This window comes from Charadrius vociferus, unplaced genomic scaffold, assembly GCF_000708025.1.
Source record: "Charadrius vociferus isolate BGI_N301 unplaced genomic scaffold, ASM70802v2 scaffold1413, whole genome shotgun sequence".
Lineage (NCBI taxonomy): Eukaryota > Metazoa > Chordata > Aves > Charadriiformes > Charadriidae > Charadrius > Charadrius vociferus.
Window position 1 is genome coordinate 843,106 of NW_009647827.1, and position 20,930 is coordinate 864,035.

General features: G+C 45.4%; 1 protein-coding gene across 3 annotated transcripts; it reads right to left on the reverse strand.

Annotated features, from left to right (window-relative positions):
• Positions 1–447: 447 nt before the first annotated feature.
• DRD2 (dopamine receptor D2) lies at positions 448–7,903 on the reverse strand. Of its 3 annotated transcripts, none has more exons than XM_009882455.1 (7): positions 7,600–7,903; positions 4,636–4,745; positions 3,975–4,111; positions 3,111–3,301; positions 2,173–2,259; positions 1,181–1,520; positions 448–641 (listed from the first exon to the last, which is right to left on the reverse strand). In XM_009882455.1, exons 1-7 carry the CDS (start codon positions 7,879–7,881, stop codon positions 448–450), a joined length of 1,341 nt encoding a protein of 446 aa, XP_009880757.1. In that variant the 5' UTR covers positions 7,882–7,903. The 3 variants fall into 3 exon arrangements, with proteins under 3 accessions (XP_009880757.1, XP_009880759.1, XP_009880758.1); XM_009882457.1 differs by having other exon boundaries at positions 1,181–1,370; positions 7,600–7,881; XM_009882456.1 differs by lacking the exon at positions 2,173–2,259 and having other exon boundaries at positions 7,600–7,881.
• Positions 7,904–20,930: the final 13,027 nt, after the last annotated feature.

Consider the following 20,930-nt stretch of genomic DNA (forward strand, 5'->3'; position numbering starts at 1 on the left):
CTCCTATTGCAAAGCGGAAAAGATGGTCTTGTCTTTGGTGAGAATTGTATCAATGATGTAACACGCAAGCCAGTAGCGGCAGTGACCTATCGCTACCTTCATATGGCTCTGCAACTGTCTGTGTTTAATGCACTCGAGGTTAGATGGCCACAGGCAAGAATCAAGTGAGTATGTCTTGATTTTTGCTTCCGCTTTAAACACAGTGTGAGGGTAGCTCTGAAAAGTGTCCCAGAGTCCAAAGGTCACCTCGAGGGATGAGAGAACCTCCCACATGACGGTCCTCATTACATCCCCACCAAGAGGTGCGTGGGCATGGCACTGCTGTAACACTGTAGGCCTCATGCCCAATGCAAGAGCTCGAGACCTCTCCATGGCTGCCCATTTGTGTGCGTGAATGGCATTCGTTTCTTTTTTCTCTTTCTTAAAAGTGTGGTTGCTGTTTTTACTTTAACAGTGGAGGATCTTCAGGAAAGCCTTGCGAAATTCAATGTTGAAGGTGGTGTAAATAATTGGGTTGACAGCACTGTTGACATAGCCAAGCCACGTAAAGGCGCTGTACATTGCTGGGGGGATGTTGCAATCGCAGTGCATGTTCAGGATGTGAGTGATGAAGAATGGGAGCCAGCAGATGATGAAAACACCTGGGGGAAAAGGAAAGAGACAGATTTTTGATTGCTGAAAGCTGGACAAATTTTGAGACTATGAGAACAGTAAGGTTCTTTTGCGTATACAGGAAAAATGTTTCCCTGAGGAAGAAGCCTTCTGTTTGTCTGGTAAGTCTCACAGCCTATATTCTGAGTAGCCAGGTGCTAAAGAACTTCTTTCCTGATGTAATTAGACCAGTTACCTCAAAACCCCTGGCCTTCAGAGGTGCCGGTTTCTTGCTGAGCTACACTGCTTTCTTGCCCCTTCACCTAGCTGTCTTTTGGCTGTCCAAGCACCCCACAGACAGACTGCTTTCTGAGCCTTTTGTACAGCACTGTGCACTGTTCCTAGCTGGGAAGGAGGTAGCCTTCCTATTGGCAGCCTCTTGCCTACGTACCCTCTAACGTAGCCAGTGAAAGTACTGCTGTGGGGGCCGGGAAAAACAGTCTACACTGGACATGCGGCCCAGCTACCCTAATCCTGGGTAGCTATTGCTTTTCTGCAGAAACAAGAGGAAGCCAATGCGCGCTCTCACCGAGTACAATGGCTAGCATCTGAGTGGCTTTCTTTTCCTTCTGTTGTGACAGTTTCCTCCTGCTCACAGTCTTGAGAGAGGTCCTTGTCTTGCCATTGGGCATAGACTGGATCTCAAAGACCTTGGCTGTGTAGGGTGCTTCTTTGGCATGTCCATTCTTCTCTACTTTCCCAGGGCTGTCCAAGGCTGCCTGCAGGGTTGAGTTGGTGCCCTGATTAGAAGCAACTGGCACAACCAGCTGATGGTTACTTTGTGCCGCTGGTTTAATGGTGGTTTTCTCAGGGGGACTGGTACTGGACACCATCTCCATTTCCATCTCTTCTATGTGACTCTCCGCCTCCTGGACAAGAATCAAATGTCCACAACATAAAGACAGATAAATACACAGAGAGGAGCAGTGAACATTCCTTACAGAGTGAAGCTGGATGATGTTGAAGAACAATCAATCCCTCTTCTCTCTCCCTACATTTTTGGTAGGTGCTTGGAGAAAGGGCTGTAAAACGTTTACAGACAAGAATACTTTTGGGTAGATGGGATCGACAGAACTGCAGTGAATGACTCTCCTTTATTGCACAAAGAGGCTAAGAAATGGGAGAGACGCTGTCTCTGCTCCCCGTAGACTTTATTTCGTTTTCAGAATTTAAATAAATAAAAACGAGATCAACAAGCAAAACCCAACAAAGTCAATGCAGTCCAAGACTTAAAATAAATAACAGAGAGGAGAAGAAAATCAAAGACACAAAATGTTAAAATGTCATGGCTTTTATAGCTGATCTTTAGGTGAGCTTAGTCTGGCTTTTTGAGCTCTGTGATCTTAAACCCCCTGCTTCACTCTAAGGAATGGGAAGAATATTTAAATTTTGAGTTTGAATGGTAACCTTTGTTCTTAGTTTATTTTTCTCCCACCCTACTTATATTCATTTTGTGTCCTGAGAGGAGAAAAGGGGAAAGCTAAATGCTCTGAAAAGCTACCACTTCTCTTTAACACTCACCACTTTGCGCTTATTAACTTGGAAACTCCCATTGGACTTCACAATAACTGTGCAGAGCTTGACGTCTTCTGGATGAGTGCATTTGTCCTAAGGGGCAAGCACCAGCTCAGAGGTTACACAAGCAGATATTAATTGGGAAGGGAAGCTGGTAAGGGAGGCACGTGGAAATACAAACACAGGGCATGAAGCAGAAATTAATCAGTGTGACTACGGTGCTAAGGATGATGGAAAACTACTCGGAAGGAGCAGTGACGAAGGCAAGTATCCCTTATGCTTTTCACCAAAGGAATGAAACCACGAAGATCTGCTAATGTTTCTGTCTATCCCTGCCTCCTTTGCTTGACATGGCACCGGCCTCTGAGGCAACGTAGTTTGGAGGTGGTGCCTCCGGGACTATACATTCCTACTGCTTGTTTTGCATGTGCTGCGAGAGTAGCGTTTTGACAAGCGGCCTCACACTTAACACGCTCAGCTGGACTCCACTTATATACATATGTCATGCTTTGAGAGGCATCATTACCAGTGATGTATTTTGCACCCCAGCCACGCCAACAATTTCCATTGAACTTCTTCGTCACAACAGCAGGTCTGACTCAGAACATAGTATAGCCTGTAGTCTTGGGCACCCCGACCCAAACTTAGCAGAGCCAAAGGAAACGCAGTCTGGTTAATGAAGCGGCTCCTCATGCAGATCTGCTGATGAAGCCTCCTCTGAGATCCAGGGAGGCCTGTGAAGCACCAGCCAGTGACCTGGTAATCCAGAGTGCGCAACTGGGACCCCAAAATGGCACAGGACACAGCAGTCACCTTTGTGATCCAGTATTTCACCTAGCCCAGCTAGTGCCGTTTGGGGAAAGGAGGACGTGCTTTGGGGAATGAAGCGGAGCAGGAAGGGGAAAGGACGGAGACTGCTGAGAGCAAGGCAGGGGTCTAGTTACCTTCAGCGGGGCTTGCGTGTCCGAGTCCAGGCCGTGGCTGCTGCGCTTGGTGTTGACACGCTTCCTGCGCTTCCGAAGCACTATGTAAATCTGCACGTACACCAGCAGGGTGACAATGAAGGGCACGTAGAAGGAGACGATGGAGGAATACACGACAAAGGCAGGATTGGCAATGATGCACTCATTCTCATCTGGAAGACAAAAAGTTTCAGGCTTGTTGTCGCTGCTGCTAGGAGCTGGCACCAGCTTCCCCCTCTTCTCTCCCTCTGTCCGTAGGCACAGAGTACCCAGAAAGCGAGGGGTTTGGGTTCCAGAGGGGACCAGCGTGTCAGCTGGAAGCGGTATCTGAACAGCAAACTCCCCTCGGGTCATAGGGAGTCACGTACAACCCAAAGTCCCTGGCTGTTGCTTGCCTTATAACTAGAAGCCTGCCGATCCCGTGCTGTGCACAATGCAGTCTTCTTATGAAACTGATGGCTGAACACCCAGTGCTTTTCTTGCCTATCTCAGTGAAGCTATTTGTCCCACGACTTCCCTGTTCACGTGTTTTAGTATAAGAGGGATTTTGCTTTTGTCATGGACAAATGTTAATGTAACATTGACGAGTGTTGTGTAAACTTCTAGGTAACCTCAGTTCTGATGTGTCTAAAACACTAGTCTGGAATAGCAAGAGATGAAACAGATCCAGAAGCAGCTGACAGAAATAGTCTGGGGTGAGGACACCTGAAACAGGGACAGATACGTCCCAATACACCTAAAATCTGATCCCCATGTTTATTCCTGACTTGTGACAGAAGCCTATGTGGGCACCCGGTAAAGCCAGGAAGGTGCCAATATCCTGCTGCAGGTGGCACCACCACTCACCTGTGTTGTTGAGGCCAAAGAGGAGTGGGCAGGAGATGGCAAATGAAAGCACCCAGACCACAGCGATCATGACCGTGACCCTGCGCTTCGAGCTGTAGCGGGTATTGTACAGCATTGGCATTGCTACTGCTGTGTACCTGCAGTGTGAAGATACAGAGCCAGTTTATAGTTATGAGCAGCGCTGACAAACTACGTGGGAAATTACAGATCGTTACTGTGTCTGAAAGACTGGTCCAGCAAGAGAATATAGGGCAAGTCAGGTTTCACAAATCTCCAAGATGTCTGCATTCCCTGTTTTGGAAGGCATGAGGCTGGGGTCAGCTTAGCATAGCATTTTTCTTCCACTTTCTCTGAGCTGCTGCCTTCCCACTGACGACTGCTTCGCTATTCGAGTATATAAACAGAAGGACTGAACAAATGGGGACACGCACAGACAATTCCATTTACATTCTCAAGACCAGCGAGCGTTTCTGCGTCTGCTTCTGATGGAATCCCTACTCTGACCTCGTTTACGTCCTCTAAATTGCTCTTCAAAAGATGTCAACACCAGTAGCTCGTGCCATTTTCAAGTCTCTGAATCACAGGTAAAATTACACCATATAAAGATGGCCGTGACTTGCTACTGTGGATTTGATACAGCTTGCTGCCGTGGAGCCCTCACCTGTCAATGCTGATGGCACAGAGGTTGAGGATACTGGCTGTACACATCATAACATCGAGGGTTACAAAGATATCACAGTGGATGCGACTAAACTTCCACTCGCCAACCACCTGCAAAGAGAGAGAATAAGGTCCGTAAAAGAATTCACGGAGAATTCACTGCTATTGAGAGGGTCTAAAGGGAGAAATTTGCACAAAGATAGAGACCCTTGCTGGTAGCTGGCATTCTGCTGGTTCAAGAGGGATCAAAATTTTGTCTACACAAGTTCCAGCTGGAATTGGGTCACATGCAATCAGTCACATGCTGTGTCGAGTAGGATTGTTTGCCATTGAGTGCCTTCAAGGACTTTGTCCTGTCTAGTCTAAAGGTCTCAAATGACGGCACGGCCACAAAGGAAGTACTCTGCTCCATCCAAAACATCCTTTGAAGCAGTCCCCTGAGGACTGGTGTGATATTGTCCTGCCTAATTCCATCCTGTTACTCTGTATTGAGTTGGGCAGCCCAAACGGCAAACACAAACCTGGGCTTATATTCCAACAACATAAGGGAGTGCAAGTCTCCTCAGAGGAACTATGTAGGAGCTTAAACACGTCTCAAGCATTGGAAAGAAGTATTAGGAAGGAAACACATTAATTTTACATCCTGAGCACCTCTAATTGTACTTATAGCTTTTTATTAGACACTCGTTTGCAATTATACCTAGCAAAGGTCAGCAGTAGAGAAGCAGGAGCTTTTCTTCATTTCTTAGTTTAAAAAATCAAGGCAGAAATTCCTCACATTTGTTTTTTGTGAACAAAATGAATTTAATTTAGAGTGAAAATTCTTCAATGTGCTACATGTTGTGGTAAAGACAAAGAACTAATGATAACACTTCCAGTTACCAGTAGCCTTTTTCTCTTCACTTATCTCACTATTGACACTGAACTTTGCCAATTAAGTTTAATAGCAATTATTAGGACTGCTCTATTTGACATGTGATGAAAAAAGTATATTTCCCTCTAATAAAAATAGAGTCCTACTGCATTTGAAAATAGAATGAATAAGATATCTATTCTTCAGTTATTTCTGCTCTGATATACATAACCATAGGCAACATAAAGAAGAAAGAAAGAATGACTGCATTGAAGCCTGAGTGACAGATGAATACTCGGTGATTAAAAAAGTACTTTAGAGACAGTTACATCAGAAACTTTGATGAGAATTTGCCCAAAGGCAAAGGTTTCCAGCCAGATATAAGCCTCTGCAAAATCAGATTCCTGAACGCATAGTTTCGAATTTATGGGAGATGCTGTAAAGTGCAGCAGTTCTTTCTCTCAGTGCTTTCATTTATGTAGGAGAAACCTCCGAAGCTCGGAGGTAGAAGATTTGTTTGCATCGAGGCTGATTTTTAAAAGGATTTCCTTTTGACATTCATATTTGTCCGAGCTTGTGACATAAAGCCTAAAAAAAATGAAGATACTTGCAGAACAAAGGGTTCTGGCCGGTTTTGATTTCGGATTGCAGACCCAGAGAGGGACCACAGTATGCCTAACCCACCTCAGTCCAATGGCTCCTTCCCTGTCATCAAATATTTGTCATGGGTTTTGGGGCTTCAGGCTAGCAATCGGTTTAGCAGAGTGTGGATAAGAGCAGAAAGGGCAAAAGTAAATTAGAAAAAAAATAAAAAATTGCTGAGATGTAGAGGCCTGATTGTCCTACTTGGTAGATTAAGGAAGCTGCGGTTCCTGACCAGCTCCATGTGCGCACGAGCCCAGAAAGGGGAAAGTATCTTACATCATTTGTGCTTTATTCTTTCACATTAAAGTAAGAGGTGTCTGAGAGACTCTTATACCTGGGCCTAAGAGAGCAAGAGCTTCTCGCAACATAAGCCCCTGCTTACAATGGGTTGTTGCGAAAAAGGAATGTAATAGAAGAGCATAACCAGTCCCAGAGGCACTGACTACAGTCACAACCAGCCTGTGGTCATGTTAATAAGCTTTAGCAGATGCATGATGCTTTACATTTTTAAAGTGCCATGAAAACAATAATTAACTAGACCGGTAATTGGTATTGTGCTTTCTTGACAGCCTATGTTATGTCAGTGGGTTTGTTTTGCTTTGCCTTAATGCTTAATGGGCTAATTGATTAGGGCTTCTTCCCCTGCTCTCCTCTTTGTTTTATCATTTTCTCTTGTAAACAAGTGCCTGAAAAGTAATTGTAAACTCAATATAGTTTCAGTCTTATGCTTTCTCACCACCACTCATTCTCTCCGTTGTGATTGCCACCAGCATGCCAGCTCTCAGCCGACTGAAGAACACGGGCAGCCCAGCGAAGGGGCCCTAGGGAAAGGGGCTGTGTATCTTCTCTTATTCTTTCCTCTGGAGATTCATTTTGTTCTTTCAGCTACTCACTGTTGCAAAAGTCATTTGCCATCAAGTAAACAGGTGGCAGTCTTGGGAGCGTTTGGCTTTCACAGACCACAGTGCCACTCACATATGGCTCTGTATGCAGAAGTATAGAGCTCTTTTGTACCGAAGTGACGTTCTAATGGCAGCAATATGAAAATTAGCTCACCTGCAATTCTGTTTCCCTTCAGAAATAGGGTTTTGATTACTATTTGATGCAGTTTATTAGTGTGACACCCATAATGTTGTTGCAGACTCATTCTTATGCTTCATCTATGTAGTTTTGAAAACAAAATTGGGGTCCTTTCGCTCTTGATGCCTCTATTTAGAGGCCAGATTTTCAATGCAATTGGATTGAAATTTAGTCCTCTGAACAGCAGTGTATTTTCAAGTCAGCCTGTCATCTGCTATCAGGTCCGTGTCCTGGAAAAATCTGACCAAATGTTAGGAAATTAAAAACACTTTTGTTCGGGGAAATTCAGGAGGTCTTGAAATAGCTGATAAAGGCTGCTAAATCTTTTCTCTGCATACTCATCCACCAGAAACATTCAGTACTGCAAAAGAAAACCAGGTCACCTACCTCCAGATAGACCACCCAAGGCATGACAAGAGTTGCTACCAAGAGATCTGCCACTGCCAAACTCACGATCAGGTAATTCGTGGTAGTCTGAAGGGCTTTTTCCCTGGACACAGCCATACACACCAGCACATTGCCAAAAACAATGACAAAGATGAGGAGGGTGAGCAGCATGGCATAATAGTTATACTGAGGCTTCTGGTCTGCATTGGACTCGTTGAGTGGCTTGCTCCAGTTCCTGTCACCGATGTCACCGTTGTACCAAGAGAGGTTTAGGGGATCCATGGAGGTAAAAGTGCCAGGTCCCAGCTCCACCCTGACACAAAGATGATGAAAAGACAGTCAAAGGCCAACACATAAAATAAAAATGAAACAATTACCCATGTGCTATCTCCCTCTTGGGAGCTCGTTCCCCCTACCCTGAATCCTTGTGTGCAAATAGTTGCCGGCTTGGAAATGTGATGAAGACCTAGATGGGAGGCTGAACTATGGTCAGATACCTAGGCAGGGATTCAAGAAGTTAATTTCTATTTCCAGTTCATCCCCAGATTTCTGTGGCCAGAAATATTAGTTACTCTGCATTACAGCCAATTCAGGCAGAGCGCCTGGGACTTTTGTGTCGACTCACCTGACAGTCCCTAACCACTCACTGCTCCGTGTTAGGTGTGCGCAGGTCAGGGCAGATGTGCCGTGACCCACTTTCTTTATTTTTCATGTGCTTCTTGGGGCTTTGAGGCTGTATTCTTTATTTTTTTTCCCATTGCTTTTCCTTACTTTTTTCCTCCTGCAGGGAAATAAATAAATAAATAAAACTATGAACCGAATTGTGATGATAATGAAACTTGACAGTAGCAGTTTTGAAGTCAGGGCTGGACTGTGCCTGCCTTCTGCCATTCCCTCAGTGAGGTTGCAGTGCAAAGGGGAAAATGGTGGGGGCACGACTGGGTGCCATCCCACAACCCAGTCGCTCCTGGCACAGGGAAGACAGGTCTCCTTGGAAATCTGTAGCTTCACAGCAAACCATCATTTCTTCCCTGGCCAATGGCCACATGCTGTGCACTATTCAAAGGTAACATATAAACAAATCATGGGGTTTGCTGTAGAGTATCTTCGAGCCTACTTAGGTTTTTGTGTTTGTTTTATCCAGGCATAGCAAAGACAACTGCAAGTGTCTTTTAGTCTTTTGGACTTTTTCTGTCTCCCACGGCTGCGTCTGTGCTCTGCTTCCCTAGCTGGGCCATTTTCAGCACACAGTAAGGGGGCCATCACCGAGAGGCCTTCCTTCGGTTTCCACTGGCTATGGATCGGGTCCCAGGCTTACAGGCATTTTTTATAGATGTCGTGGTTTGCACCGGACTGGCCGCTCAGGCAGAATGACAGATGCTCTCCCCCACCAGGTAAGTACTTCTTGCCCCGGTGCCGCAACTCCAAGACCTTCCCTTTAGTGGTGACGGTCAGGCTGGCAGTGGGGCTGGTCCCAGTTTGGGAAGCCACCTCCAGCCACAGTTCCCCAAAGAGGACGCTTGGCTTCGGGAAGGAGGGAGGCTTGCTGGGGAGCAGGGCCAGACCCCCAGCAAGCCTCCCTCCTTCCCGAAGCCAAGCATCCTCTTCGGGACAAAATTGGTTCTGTTTTACCTCAAACCAGGACAATGGATGAAGAGGAAGAAGAAAGAAAGTGAACTGAACAGAGAACCAATATTCTGAAGAAATATTGCTGTCTGCATGGAGAGGTTTGTGAGTTATTAGCTGCAAATGCAGACAGCAAAAAGCTACTCTCTGCTGAGGGAGATGTATAAACAAAGCTAAAGTGTGGAATGTGGTGTGTGAAGGAAAGGTCATGGTTTCTGCTCTGATGATAGACTACAGTAGAACTGATATCTCTTAGGTCATATTCCTGTATCGTGCAAGCTAGTGAAGGTGCATGAACGTCCATGAAGTTAGACGAATTTTATGCCAGCAGGTGATGCAAAGTGGTGATATATGGGACTCTGCATACCCCTAGATTGTTGGCATCCACCCGCACATATGTCCACATTGTAAGAAAGTGGCTAAAAGCTAAGCTGCATCATGCAGGCCTTGGCAGTAGGTGTCTGTGTTGGGGTCTTTGGTGCCAGCATATGAAAAACAAATTTCACATTTGCAATGAGACTGTATTATAGTTGGCCACAGCATACTGGAAAGACTTTTTCCTGGCTGTGTGGTGAGGCTCTTTTTGCTCCCATTTAGGTGTGCTCCCTAAAGAGCTCCCAGGGCAGGATTTACACAGTGGGCGCTTGTGATGGTCGGCACCATCTTCTGCGTATTTCCACTCCGTGTCTGGGTCCTGCTGGAGTTTCTACACACTTAGAAAAAGAAAGGATTGCCTCACAATGTGTGTTTGCTGAAGCAGTAGCGGCGAAAATATGAGTATTGCCTCAGTCTGCGAATCGTCCCTGTCCTCTGCAAAACTGAGCCGGTAGTACAGGCAGAACTGGACGTGCTCAGATCTGACTGGCATGCACCTGAGTCTGCCTTTCAGAGAGCCACAAAGGCCACGAGGAGAGGAGCACTGGGCTGATTTTCACTGTATGAGCTAATAGGTTCCCTGAGCTCACCAGAACCGCTAATGCCAGCTGCTCCAAGGACAAGCAAATGGAGCAGCCTGGTCATAATAACACGGCTCTGGCATACAGCAGAGGCAGACGAATGCTAACTTCAAGTCATAGCTGTGCCACTGAGCAAGGTGAAATACAGCTCTGTCCTATTTGTTGAAACAGACCTTCTTTGTCAACTGCTAAATTAGTACAGTGAGGCTGGCAAAAATAGAGTTGTCATACCTGAACTGCCACCCACAGCTGCAGAGGGTCTCTGAAATGGCATTAATCCATCTTGATCATTTCAGCCCCTTGCCAGGTTTGCTTGTGTGTTTAAAAGCAAAGTATCGAGATCTGTACCTGGGTCTGAAGCAGTCACTACATCAAGAGACGGTGACATGTCAGAGAGCATGATCAAAGAGCAAAGGCAAGAGCTGTTTAAAAGCAACTGGAGATTTTGGCTACTTTGGTTTTGGGGTTTCTGGTTTGAGAGATCTTGAAAGGACCTCATTCACTGCTCAGCACTTCCTAAAATCAAGTGTTCCATGTTTCTCAAGCTGTATCTCCATAAAGGCCACTGTGATTTGAAAATCTGGCCATGTTCGCAGACATCCCAAAACAGGCCATTTAATTTTCTTAATAAAAGACAAAGTGAATCCAATTTATTAAACCACGGAAGTGATCAAAATAGCAAAACATTTGCAAATATCAAATTCACCTGGGAACAATGGTTTCTTTATGTTTCACTGAGCTTTTGTGTGCTTTTCCATTCAAAGAACAATTTGTATAATAATCCTTGGAAATTTGTTGCATATGGGTCCTTAATAGCTGATAATTCAAAAAGTGTCTGTCTGACAGTGCTATCAGCGGCACTTGATAGCTCTACAAATGTCTTCTTAGAAACTGTCAAAGTGTCAGAAATTAATTAAATGTTAGCTTATGTGACTCAGAGTGAAGGGGAAAAATCAATGCTAAATGCAGCAACAGTTTTTTCTTTTCTCCTGTTGCCCTTTGATAACGCAAAACTATCTAGAGAAGGCAGAAATATGCATCAAATGCAGGATGGAAAAAAAAAGCAGGAAAATGGAAAAGTATCTTAAAAGAATCGGAGGAGTGGAATTATTTGATATGTGTGGGATCAGCCCCTTGGTCCTATTCTGGCTCCTTCTGAGCTCTGACTGCAGTTCGCAAAACAGAATTGTGCTTCGTGGAGAAAAGGCCAGAGATAAGGGCAAGTCATGTACACCGTAATTCTTGCCCTGCTCGTATTACAGCCCATTGCCACTCAGATAATCTCGCATGTCCATGTATTGGGCATTTACTTGACGGGGGCTAGGGAGCATACAGAAGGCCCTGCATAAAATGAGCAAAAATTCTCTTCCTTCTACAGCTTCTGCAAGATTTTTTTTTTTTCTTTCAGTAGAACTGCTTTTACAGCAATAAATTTTGTCTTTTTATGCAGCTGATCATCATGAGGAAAGTTATAAGATTATGTTTGAATGTTATACAAATGAAAAGTTTAGGTGTTTCTATTTAAAAGAAACATAATTTGGGAAAATTAAACACAAAAAAAGTTCCAAATATTTTGCGTGAAATAGGGAAACTAAAACACAGGATAAATTGCGGTCATGCAATTAAAGGCTGTATCTAGTACATATCCATAGGGTACGAAACTACAACTTGGACAACTCTGTTAATTCCTAACTTTTGAGAGTTTGAGTTTTCAGTCCTAAAAATATTCTTAATTTCTCCAGACAGAGGATTGGCATCATTTGGAAGCATTACGGTGGCCATTAGAGCATCTGGTGAGTCTTTCAGTACTGCTTTAAGGAGCACTTTTTATTTTACTGCTGACAGTTTCTCAGTAGAGAAGAAAAGAACCACTTTAAAAAGCTGACTAGAAAAGAAAGTGCGTTTTACTGCGTTGTCCAGGCACCTGCACTTCCATATGGAGGCAGAGGGAAGGGATCATAAATATAGAAAAAAGGTAGTACTAATAGCACCTCGCTATGCCCTGTCCTTGGGGGACCTTGCTGAGTTTCACTATCCCTGGACACGACCGCCAGAGGCAAAATGGAGTCTCAGTCTTAGCTGGGACTTTGGATGCAGATGTGGGGAGAGTCCTGAAGTGGAACAAATTCCTTTGTGAATTAACTGCAGTAAAGCCACGTTAATTCCCATGCAGAGTCCACACAGATTTTTAGTATGGCTGAGCTAATCCAGCTATGGATTTACTGAGAGGTCAAGGGCAGGACAGAGCAGCAAGGTTGCAGCCTTGTGTTTGATGCCAGCAGTGCAGCAACATGCCTGCATCGCACAGAGCATCTCTGCAGCTTTCCCCTTCTGTCGGAGCTGGTGTATGCCCAGGTCTGTGCTAATCTCCTTTACATCAACTTCCTTGACTGCCCCTGCTCAAGCGTGGCCTAGCTGGGAAGCAGTTTGCCATCCAGAGGAAGATAGCCTCTCTCCACAAGTTCCCGTGCTTTCCAGATGTCTCTCGGCGACTGGAGGCAATCTGCTGTCTGGCCGCTCCTCCCTGCTGGAAATGACAGGGAAAAGGGAGCCAGGGTAGAAGCTGTGAATGCAGAGCCAGAGTTTTTCGCTCCTTTGTAGTTAACTCCCCGTTCTTTTCAGAGAGCAAACTGAAAAATATGTTTGTTTGCAATGCCGGTATTTCTTCTTGGCTCCTCGTGATTGATCATCTAATTACACTTGTGGCAAACAAGCATGACATCTCCCTGGCAAATGTGTAATGTTCACAACTGCCAGCAGCAAAACTGTTTGTCTTTCTGGCAAGATCTGAAACATGAAATGTGTGTTAAGTGGAGATAGATGTACCAGACAGCTCGCTGGGAAGCAGAGGGTAAAAGCTCCAGCAGAAACTCATACCTACGTGTCGCCTGTGTTTGAATGGTATCCTGGGGCTGCCCTCTGCTCCTCTTAGTTCTGGGCTAGGTCAGACATGCCCTGAGTCAGTGCACATGTCTTTTTTTTCTCCCAGAAATTGCACAGGTGTAACACTTTTTTTTGGTTTTTACTCTGCTCAGAAACACCCTCAGGGATAAAATATTCACAGGCCTGGTCCTGAGCTCACGTCAGCGTCTCGCAGGCCCTGTGATACATGTCACTGCAGCATCTGGTTTCTGTTTGGTAAAGACCTGTGGCCTTCAGAGCTGATCTGGGCCTGTCTGCCAAAACACGCGGTCAGCCTTTGCTTCTTTGTAACACGGTATGAAATTCCCCAAGCCTTTGCCCCAGATGTGCTGCCCCAGAAGTCTGGAGGCCAGCCGGGAGCAACTGGTATAGGCGGGAGCAGGAGCTGAGGGACGCGGCTGTGGGAGCTGTTCCCTGCCGCCTGGCCAGAGCAATGGCCGAGTGCCGTCTCCGCCGGCCGGCAGCGCGCCGCGGGTGCTGCAGGCAGCTGGCAGCGCCGGCGTGAGCTGGGAAGGCGGCTGGCTCAGCATGCTTCCCGGGGGCAAGCCTTCCTACGGACTCCCGACACAGTCACGCTGCTCGGCTCGGGGCTCCCGATTGCCAGGGTGCCTCAGTGGCTGAGCTCTCTGTAGACCTAACAGGAAAACAACAGCGAAAGCCACCAGCAACGATATCCCGATGGCAGATGCACAGTTTCCACAGCAGTCTCAGAACAGTCTCTACTTCCCTTTCCCAACGTATTTCTTGCATGCAGCTCTTGCCAGATTGCCTGTTTTCTTCTAATTGCTGCTACCCAGACGTACCCAGCAGGTTCATGGAAGCCTAGCCTAGGACTGTGTGAGAAAGGTGTTTAGAGGCAGATTTGCTCCAAAGGCATTTCTGTTTCTCAGAAATCAACGTCTACGTGAAATTTGCACAGTACAGTGCCTCCCTCATTTTCCTCTGAAATCTTGGAATCAATGGGCCACAGGAAAGCTGTCAAACTGACATCCCTTCTGTCCTGAAGATGTTTCCTGATGCTGTTTACCAGGCTCCACTGAGAATGCGACTGAGGCATTCCAATCAAGCGAAATAACATATTCATTGGGAGTAGGGAGGTGGTGGAAGAGAAAGAGAAGGGGAAAGAGTGTTTGGGGAGTTTCCCTGTTCAGAAGCACTGCGCAAAGGAAAGCAGCTTCTGGAGCAGCTTCACCATTTTTTGCTTCTAAACCCAGGATTTATAATCTGTGCTGTGAATTCCTGGTCGTGGTTCACTGGAGAGGAAGGAAGGCGTGCAACAGCTAGCAATGAGTAAGAACCTCTTCCTATCCAGTTCCATGCAGGGGACAGTGTGTGCAGACATTGAGAAGGAGGAGGAAAGGTCAGGAATTAGGAAAAGATTCTAAATTCTGTCCTGACCTGAGAACCACAGTACCCACCGCCACTGTTAATGCTGATGAAAAATCCCAGGCACCTGCCTTGGCATCTGACACTCCAGGATCAGGCGATACGCTGAACGCAATAAGCGAAGTCCTGGTGGCTTTAAATAAACCCAAGCCTCTCAGGCACTGGGTAGTACATGCAAATACAGCCGGGATTTGACAGTCATGACTGAGGAGGTCCTGGCAGTAATCACATTTGGAGCAGTTTTGAGCACTGACTGTATCTCTTCAGAAGGCAGAACTGGGCAAACTTATCTTTCTGCACTCCTTGAGTTTTCCTGGTGGTAAGTAAGTCTCTACTAATAAGTAGATTACACAAGCAGTCGGCTTAGCTCCCTCTGCACCTAGAGGTACAGAAATTAGAGACCAATATCCTGACAAGGCTGGGGTTTTTAGGGGGGCTGAATTCTAACTTCAGCACTGTGCAACCTTCGTGTCTATCCAATCCAGCAGTTCTTCCCATCAGCTCCTTGCAAAAGCCTCCTCCTCTTCTGCCTTTCTACATGGCTCCCCGTTCTTCAGATCCTTTGTTATTCGAAATACAAGGGCAAGGCATTTTAACCGGAGTTATTGCTCACTTCTGATTCAGAAACATTACTGCTTTTCCCTTGGTCTTGTGTGATATCTAATTGGATCTTCCTACTAGAAAGCGTGCATATGTCCCCCTGGAGTGTGTTGTAAAGCACCTAATCTAAGCACTTCCTCCTGTAAGTGCTCAGAAGTGCTATTAGCATGGGGTTTGTATATAATACGCTCCTGCCACATAGGCCTTTGAGTCACTGACTTTAACCACTCTCGCTGATGCCACAATATTTTCTATTCGCAGCGCTTTACTTCTCAATAATTGCATTGTTCGGAGCTCTCTGCACTAATTCCGTACGGTGAGTCACCGCCTCCCTAACAGCACCACAGGGAGAGAGGGTGAAGCGAACCACAGCAGCCCTTCTCTGGAACGCAGAGAGAGTTTCCTTCCTGTGGGACTTGGTGCAGGGTGATCTTCTTGCAATGGCCTGGTAACTCAAGAACGGCAAGGCTGACTCCAGGTTTTAATGCAGATGCACTGACGCTTTTGACTTCAAGAAGCCACGTGATTTCTCAGTTCTCCATTTGTGGCATTAGTGCATTTATCATCCCTCTTTCCCCACCATGCCATGAATTTTCACCCGAGTTTGAAATTGCATAGCAGGGAGGGGAGGAAAGAAGTTTTTCTTTTTCCCAGAGCACTTGTCCATTATCCCTGGCACTGTGCTGATGGAGCAAAACGCTTCCCAGGACCACTATGGCATAGGCAGAAGTGGTACAAAGGGAACAGAGTGTGTTACTGCCCTCCCTATTGAAAACCAGCGCACACATCAGTCTGGACCATTTGGAGAAGGATGTTCTACGGCTGAATTTCACTGGGAATTGACTGCCTCCTGCTTTCATGTCCTTTGGAAATCTCACCCTTAATTAGAGGCTTGCGAGGTTTTTTCGCAAGCCCTAATGGAAGGGAAGAATTCAGTGATATCTTCCCTTGAGGTGGAGAAATGCACACGACACTTGCTTTGGCATGTCTTTCTGCTAATAAAAAGCAGATTCCATTTTAAAAAGGCCTTCTCTTTATTCAAGACCTGCAGCTCATCATAGGGTTTTTATCAGAAATTACTTGGAATTTTCTGATTTTAACCTTTTCCCGTTCCAATATGTTTACCAGTCAAAACTAATAACTTTTGCAAGGAAAAGCTATAGTGGGTTGGGTTTTGCTCTGGTTTTCTTTTTTTTTTCCATAAATGAGGTTTTTAGGACCTATCAGGATTTCAAACCTGTTAAAACGCCTCATGTCAAAATGAGAAAAAAATAAAATAAAATAAAAAAAAATAAAAACCCCAAACAACCTGTCTACGCTGAAATTTTAGTTAAATTATGCCCTTTTCTTTGAAAATTTCTAACTGAAAACATGCTGGTTACCCAATTTTGGAATATATTTTGCAAACATTTTTAGAAAATTCAGAACCGTTTCCCCCTCAGCTCAGGTTTCCGAGACTTCTAGCGTGGGCTCTTAAACCATCGCAGCAGCCATTAGAGCCTGTGATCTCACTGCTAGCCCTCCTCGAAGGAGACTGGACCAAGGGACAGACAGTCGTCTCAAACATGGAAGGGCAGTTTACATCACAGATGACTTCTTTTCCTTCCAGAACGGAAGCAGGTATAAATAGTTTCCTCTTGCAATAATCTCCCTCCAGAAAACCCCATCACTCCCTCTCCCCACCTGTAATTAAGAAGCGAGATTCGACTCCTGCCTGGCAGGCTGTTGGAGCAAAGCTATTGATTCCTATTGCTCTTCAAGAATATGTGGGTACAGGGCAAGCTTTAATCTTTTCAGCATTTGGCAGATTAAGCACTTGGCAAGCTGGAGCTACTCCAAATGCAGCCCACTTGAACAGTTCTCAGCTTGGTGGAAAGGATGGGCAGACAAGGATTTTTCAAAATCATTTCTGACTGTGTGTGCTTTCAATTTTGGACACCCATCCAGAAATATTACACAGTTTTCAGTGTTTAAATGTAAAGAATTTATTTCTTAAAAACAAAGACCCATGCCGAAGCCTTATGTTGGGCTCATTTGGAAACAAATTGTGGAAACAATCAGGTATTGCACTGCAGGATCTAATGAAATCTGTAACAGCTGCAGATAAGACTGTGAATTAATAGCGTAGGTATTGCATATCACTTCACTCCCGCGTTCTCACATGGAGAGGGCCGCTGTCAGAGTCAGGTCTTCTGACTCAAAAGACATTGGCTCTCATTAAGTATTGCATTGCTATAGACCTAACATCCTGTTCTGTACAAAAGCCCGTTTTTTTCTTAATTCTTTTATATATATCCTAATGCCAAATCTCTCTGACTAGATCTAAGCCTCTGACTAATCCAATAAATTCCCAGTCTTACGATACTGGTGATCTATCTTCTTTTAGAATTTGTTATATGTTTGAGATCATCCACCGATGTCTGCAAATAACTCTTAATCAGTAGTAGAGCTAATTGTATTATTTTTGAGGAATTCTCTTTGTTCCCCATCCCCAGTAGTTAGGCATAGAGGCGGCTGAAATTTGAACAAAATATTTGCTTTTAAGTACTGGTTAAAACGTGGCAAATGTTTAGGGATTTTTAAAAATTATTTGGTTTTATCTGTTTAATGTTCACTGTACATTTTGTGCTTGGCATTTGAAGCGTATAACTTAATTTGATTGCTGAAATAGATTGTGTTAATTCCTTAGTTGAACAAACCTTTTTTTTTTCCTCCAGTCAGGCTTCCTGTGTTTATGCAGCACCTAGCACAAAGATATTTTAGCTCCGAGCCCTTCAGCCATACTTTATTAAAAGTAAATAATAATAATTCAGATTGAGGAGCTCAAATATTTGCCTTCCACTTATGTCATCCAACATTCATTCAACATCTGCTCTTTTCATCGCCACTCCTATCACTAAGCTTGTTTGCAAAAATGTTTGCCAAAAGAAGTGAATTCCAGAGGAAAGGAGAGCTCTTTTTTCCCTTCCCTTCCCTTCCCTTCCCTTCCCTTCCCTTCCCTTCCCTTCCCTTCCCTTCCCTTCCCTTCCCTTCCCTTCCCTTCCCTTCCCTTCCCTTCCCTTCCCTTCCCTTCCCTTCCCTTCCCTTCCCTTCCCTTCCCTTCCCTTCCCTTCCCTTCCCTTCCCTTCCCTTCCCTTCCCTTCCCTTCCCTTCCCTTCCCTCTTTTTCAGATTTTGTGGCTGTTTGCCCCAAACTGTATATGACTAATATTTGCCACAAAGTCCCTTTTAATAGATTCTTTGTAGAAGATTTGATGAAGAGGTGTCAATCAGCAGAACACTCATGTGACTCCTTCTTGCTCTAAGTGCCACTTCCCTGCATTTGAAACTTCGGGAAAACAGCAGAGGAATTACTGTCCTGTCCCGTCCCTCTTGGCGAACGAGTACAAACACAGGCCACAATCAGCAGAGGGGAGGCGAGGAGGCTCTGTGTGTCCCTCCGATACAGATCAGCCAGTGCTCCTCGAATTTCAAATCCTAATGAGCTTTAATCATTTAATCCCTGACCCAAATCAGCTCTACTGTTCAGCTTAAATCCTGACTTTCAACACCCACCTCTGTCATCTTTGCAAGCTGAATGCGAGTAGAAGAACACGTCTCTGGTTCTGGACCTGTCCTTTTATATCTCCTCCCACAGAGTGGGCCTTCGGCCATCGGGGAACTGGGCTGGATCATCAGCTTCTGCAAAGCAGCGTCTGTTATCGTGGCCATAGTGCCGGAAAGGACTTGGAGAGTCCTGGGGTTCCCGCTCGGCACCGTGGCCATTCCATGACAAGTGTTTGTCTGAACTTCTTGATCTAACCTTCTTGAGTGTCTTTAGTTGTGCAGAACGGTTCGTTACCCTTTATATAGGCAATACATATTTCCTCTCCAGTTTGTCCTCCCATTCTGATGCTGTGGCATCGTGTCCCCTATTTGTTCAATTTAGTCTCCCCATGGAGGCAGAAATCCACTATGCGACAGATCTTTTTCACTGTTACTTGTTTTGATACAAAAGCTCAGGTATTTGGAAGAATTACTACTCCTAGGCCTGATTTTCTTCCCAATGGGATTTTTGTCGTGATTTCAAATGGATCTGGCCCTCAGCTTGTGTAGCAGAGGTGGCGTATCTATTTGGATCTCAAGCAGGCATGTGAGAGCGAGGAAGAGCTATGTGCAACGTTTCAAATAAAACTCACCTGAGAATGCCAGGGAACCAATTAAAAAATAAAAAGCAGAATGTAAATTTTACAGAGAGTGAGTTTGTAGCAAGTTATCAACTTGCCATTGGGACCCCTGATTGGACCCATTTCCTGGTGTCATTCACATTTCGGAGGCTGGGAAAACTCGCAGGCATGTCCTCCTGTGACGATGGTGCAGTGACCCCTCGCTCCCACCCCTCTTTTCCCCAGGGCACCGGAGGACAGCCACTCCCCTTTGAACATTCAGCAGGGAAGCAGACTAGAAAGGAGCCGGGCATCTTTTCCCCCCAGCCTTTTGGCTGAGCTGACAAAAGATGCAATGTGACAAGAAGTGTCATATGTGATCAGATAAACCTCTACAATGTTGATGTTGCCCCCGCCTGACTCGCCATCAAACCCCTCATCGGGATCGCGAGAGTCAAGCACTCCCTTGTGCTCCTGCTATAGCAATGCAGCATCTGCGCTCCCAGCGCCCCGTGCTCAGCTTCACAGCTGTGCCCTGATGTGCCTCTCATGGAGACAGAGGGGAGGAAGAGAAACTGGCCTTCATCGCGCCAGTGTTTGAGGACAGGATTTGCAAACACGTCTAAAGAATTTGAGTGTTGGTTCTTACTTGCTTTTACTTGTTGAAGCTCCTCAACACTCTGCAGAGGCCATTTGGTTCTGGTTGCTACTTTTCGCGCCCTTCACCAGCTAACCGATTTCAATGGTTTCCTAAAGATATTCTGGTTTCCTAAAGAAAGATGCTGATCTAGTCACACTGCGAGGGGGAAAGAAGGTTTGTTGTCTATGCCTTTGGGGGGGTATATTTTTCTCTGCCTGGCCTTTGGAACTGTTTGGCTGGTGTCAGAAAAGCTTCCTAAGAGCGGAGGGGTCTTCCCCTACTTACTAAGTTCTCCCATGTTTTGTGAAACGTGACAGCGGAAGGAGAAGGTAGCCATCTCGTCGTATGTCTTTAAAGATCTCAGACAACCTGTATGTGTGATTCAACACACGATAAAGTAGGTGTTTGGCTTCCATCGTGTGTGGTACAACTTGTTTTCCAGGTGAACGCCTGGCTATTTTGCCTCGTCCTGAGCTAAGACGTTAGAAAAGTGGTTTAAGATTTTATCTGTCCTGCTTGTTTTTACTAGGCAGAAGGCACTAAACTGAACTTCTCCCATAGGCCTTCATTAAAATTCAGGCAAACTCATTAGCACTCTGAACTATCTCTAACTACAGCACACGTGCGCATCACAGCCTAAGAACAGATTGGTCTCCCAGGTCTCCAGCCTGTTGCTAGAGTATCCCTTGCTCACTTCACGGCTTTGGGCTCATTCTTCAGTGAGGGAGCGGGACCTGTTAATCTGACAGCTGGAGGAAACCTTGAAAAGACATGTATTTTCCACCTGTACTCCACATGATTTGTCGCTAACATCGCTGACAAATCCCCAGCCAGGGGAAAAGGTTATTCAAAGCTTCAGTGCTCAAGAGATGTTCAATTTTTTGAATGGTTTGAGTCATTTCAGTTTCAAAATTGCAGAAAAGTCTGCTTGCTCAGAGGAGAGAGCTGTTGTAAGTGGGAGCAGGTTACAGGGCTCGTTACTACACTGGCTACCTCTCACAGGAGGCCAGCACAGACAAGCTCGTTATGTTTGCACTAGTAGTCTGCGTAAATCCCG

Bases quoted from the DNA above. Each gene is read 5' to 3' on its own strand.
- DRD2 (XM_009882455.1), bottom strand. From the start codon at position 7,881: ATGGATCCCCTAAACCTCTCTTGGTACAACGGTGACATCGGTGACAGG. The intron at 4,112-4,635 runs GTGAGGGCTCCA...TTCACACTGCAG, and splicing joins TGTGCCATCAGCATTGACAG to GTACACAGCAGTAGCAATGC. The intron at 1,521-2,172 runs GTGAGTGTTAAA...ATTCTTGTCCAG, and splicing joins AAGTTAATAAGCGCAAAGTG to GAGGCGGAGAGTCACATAGA.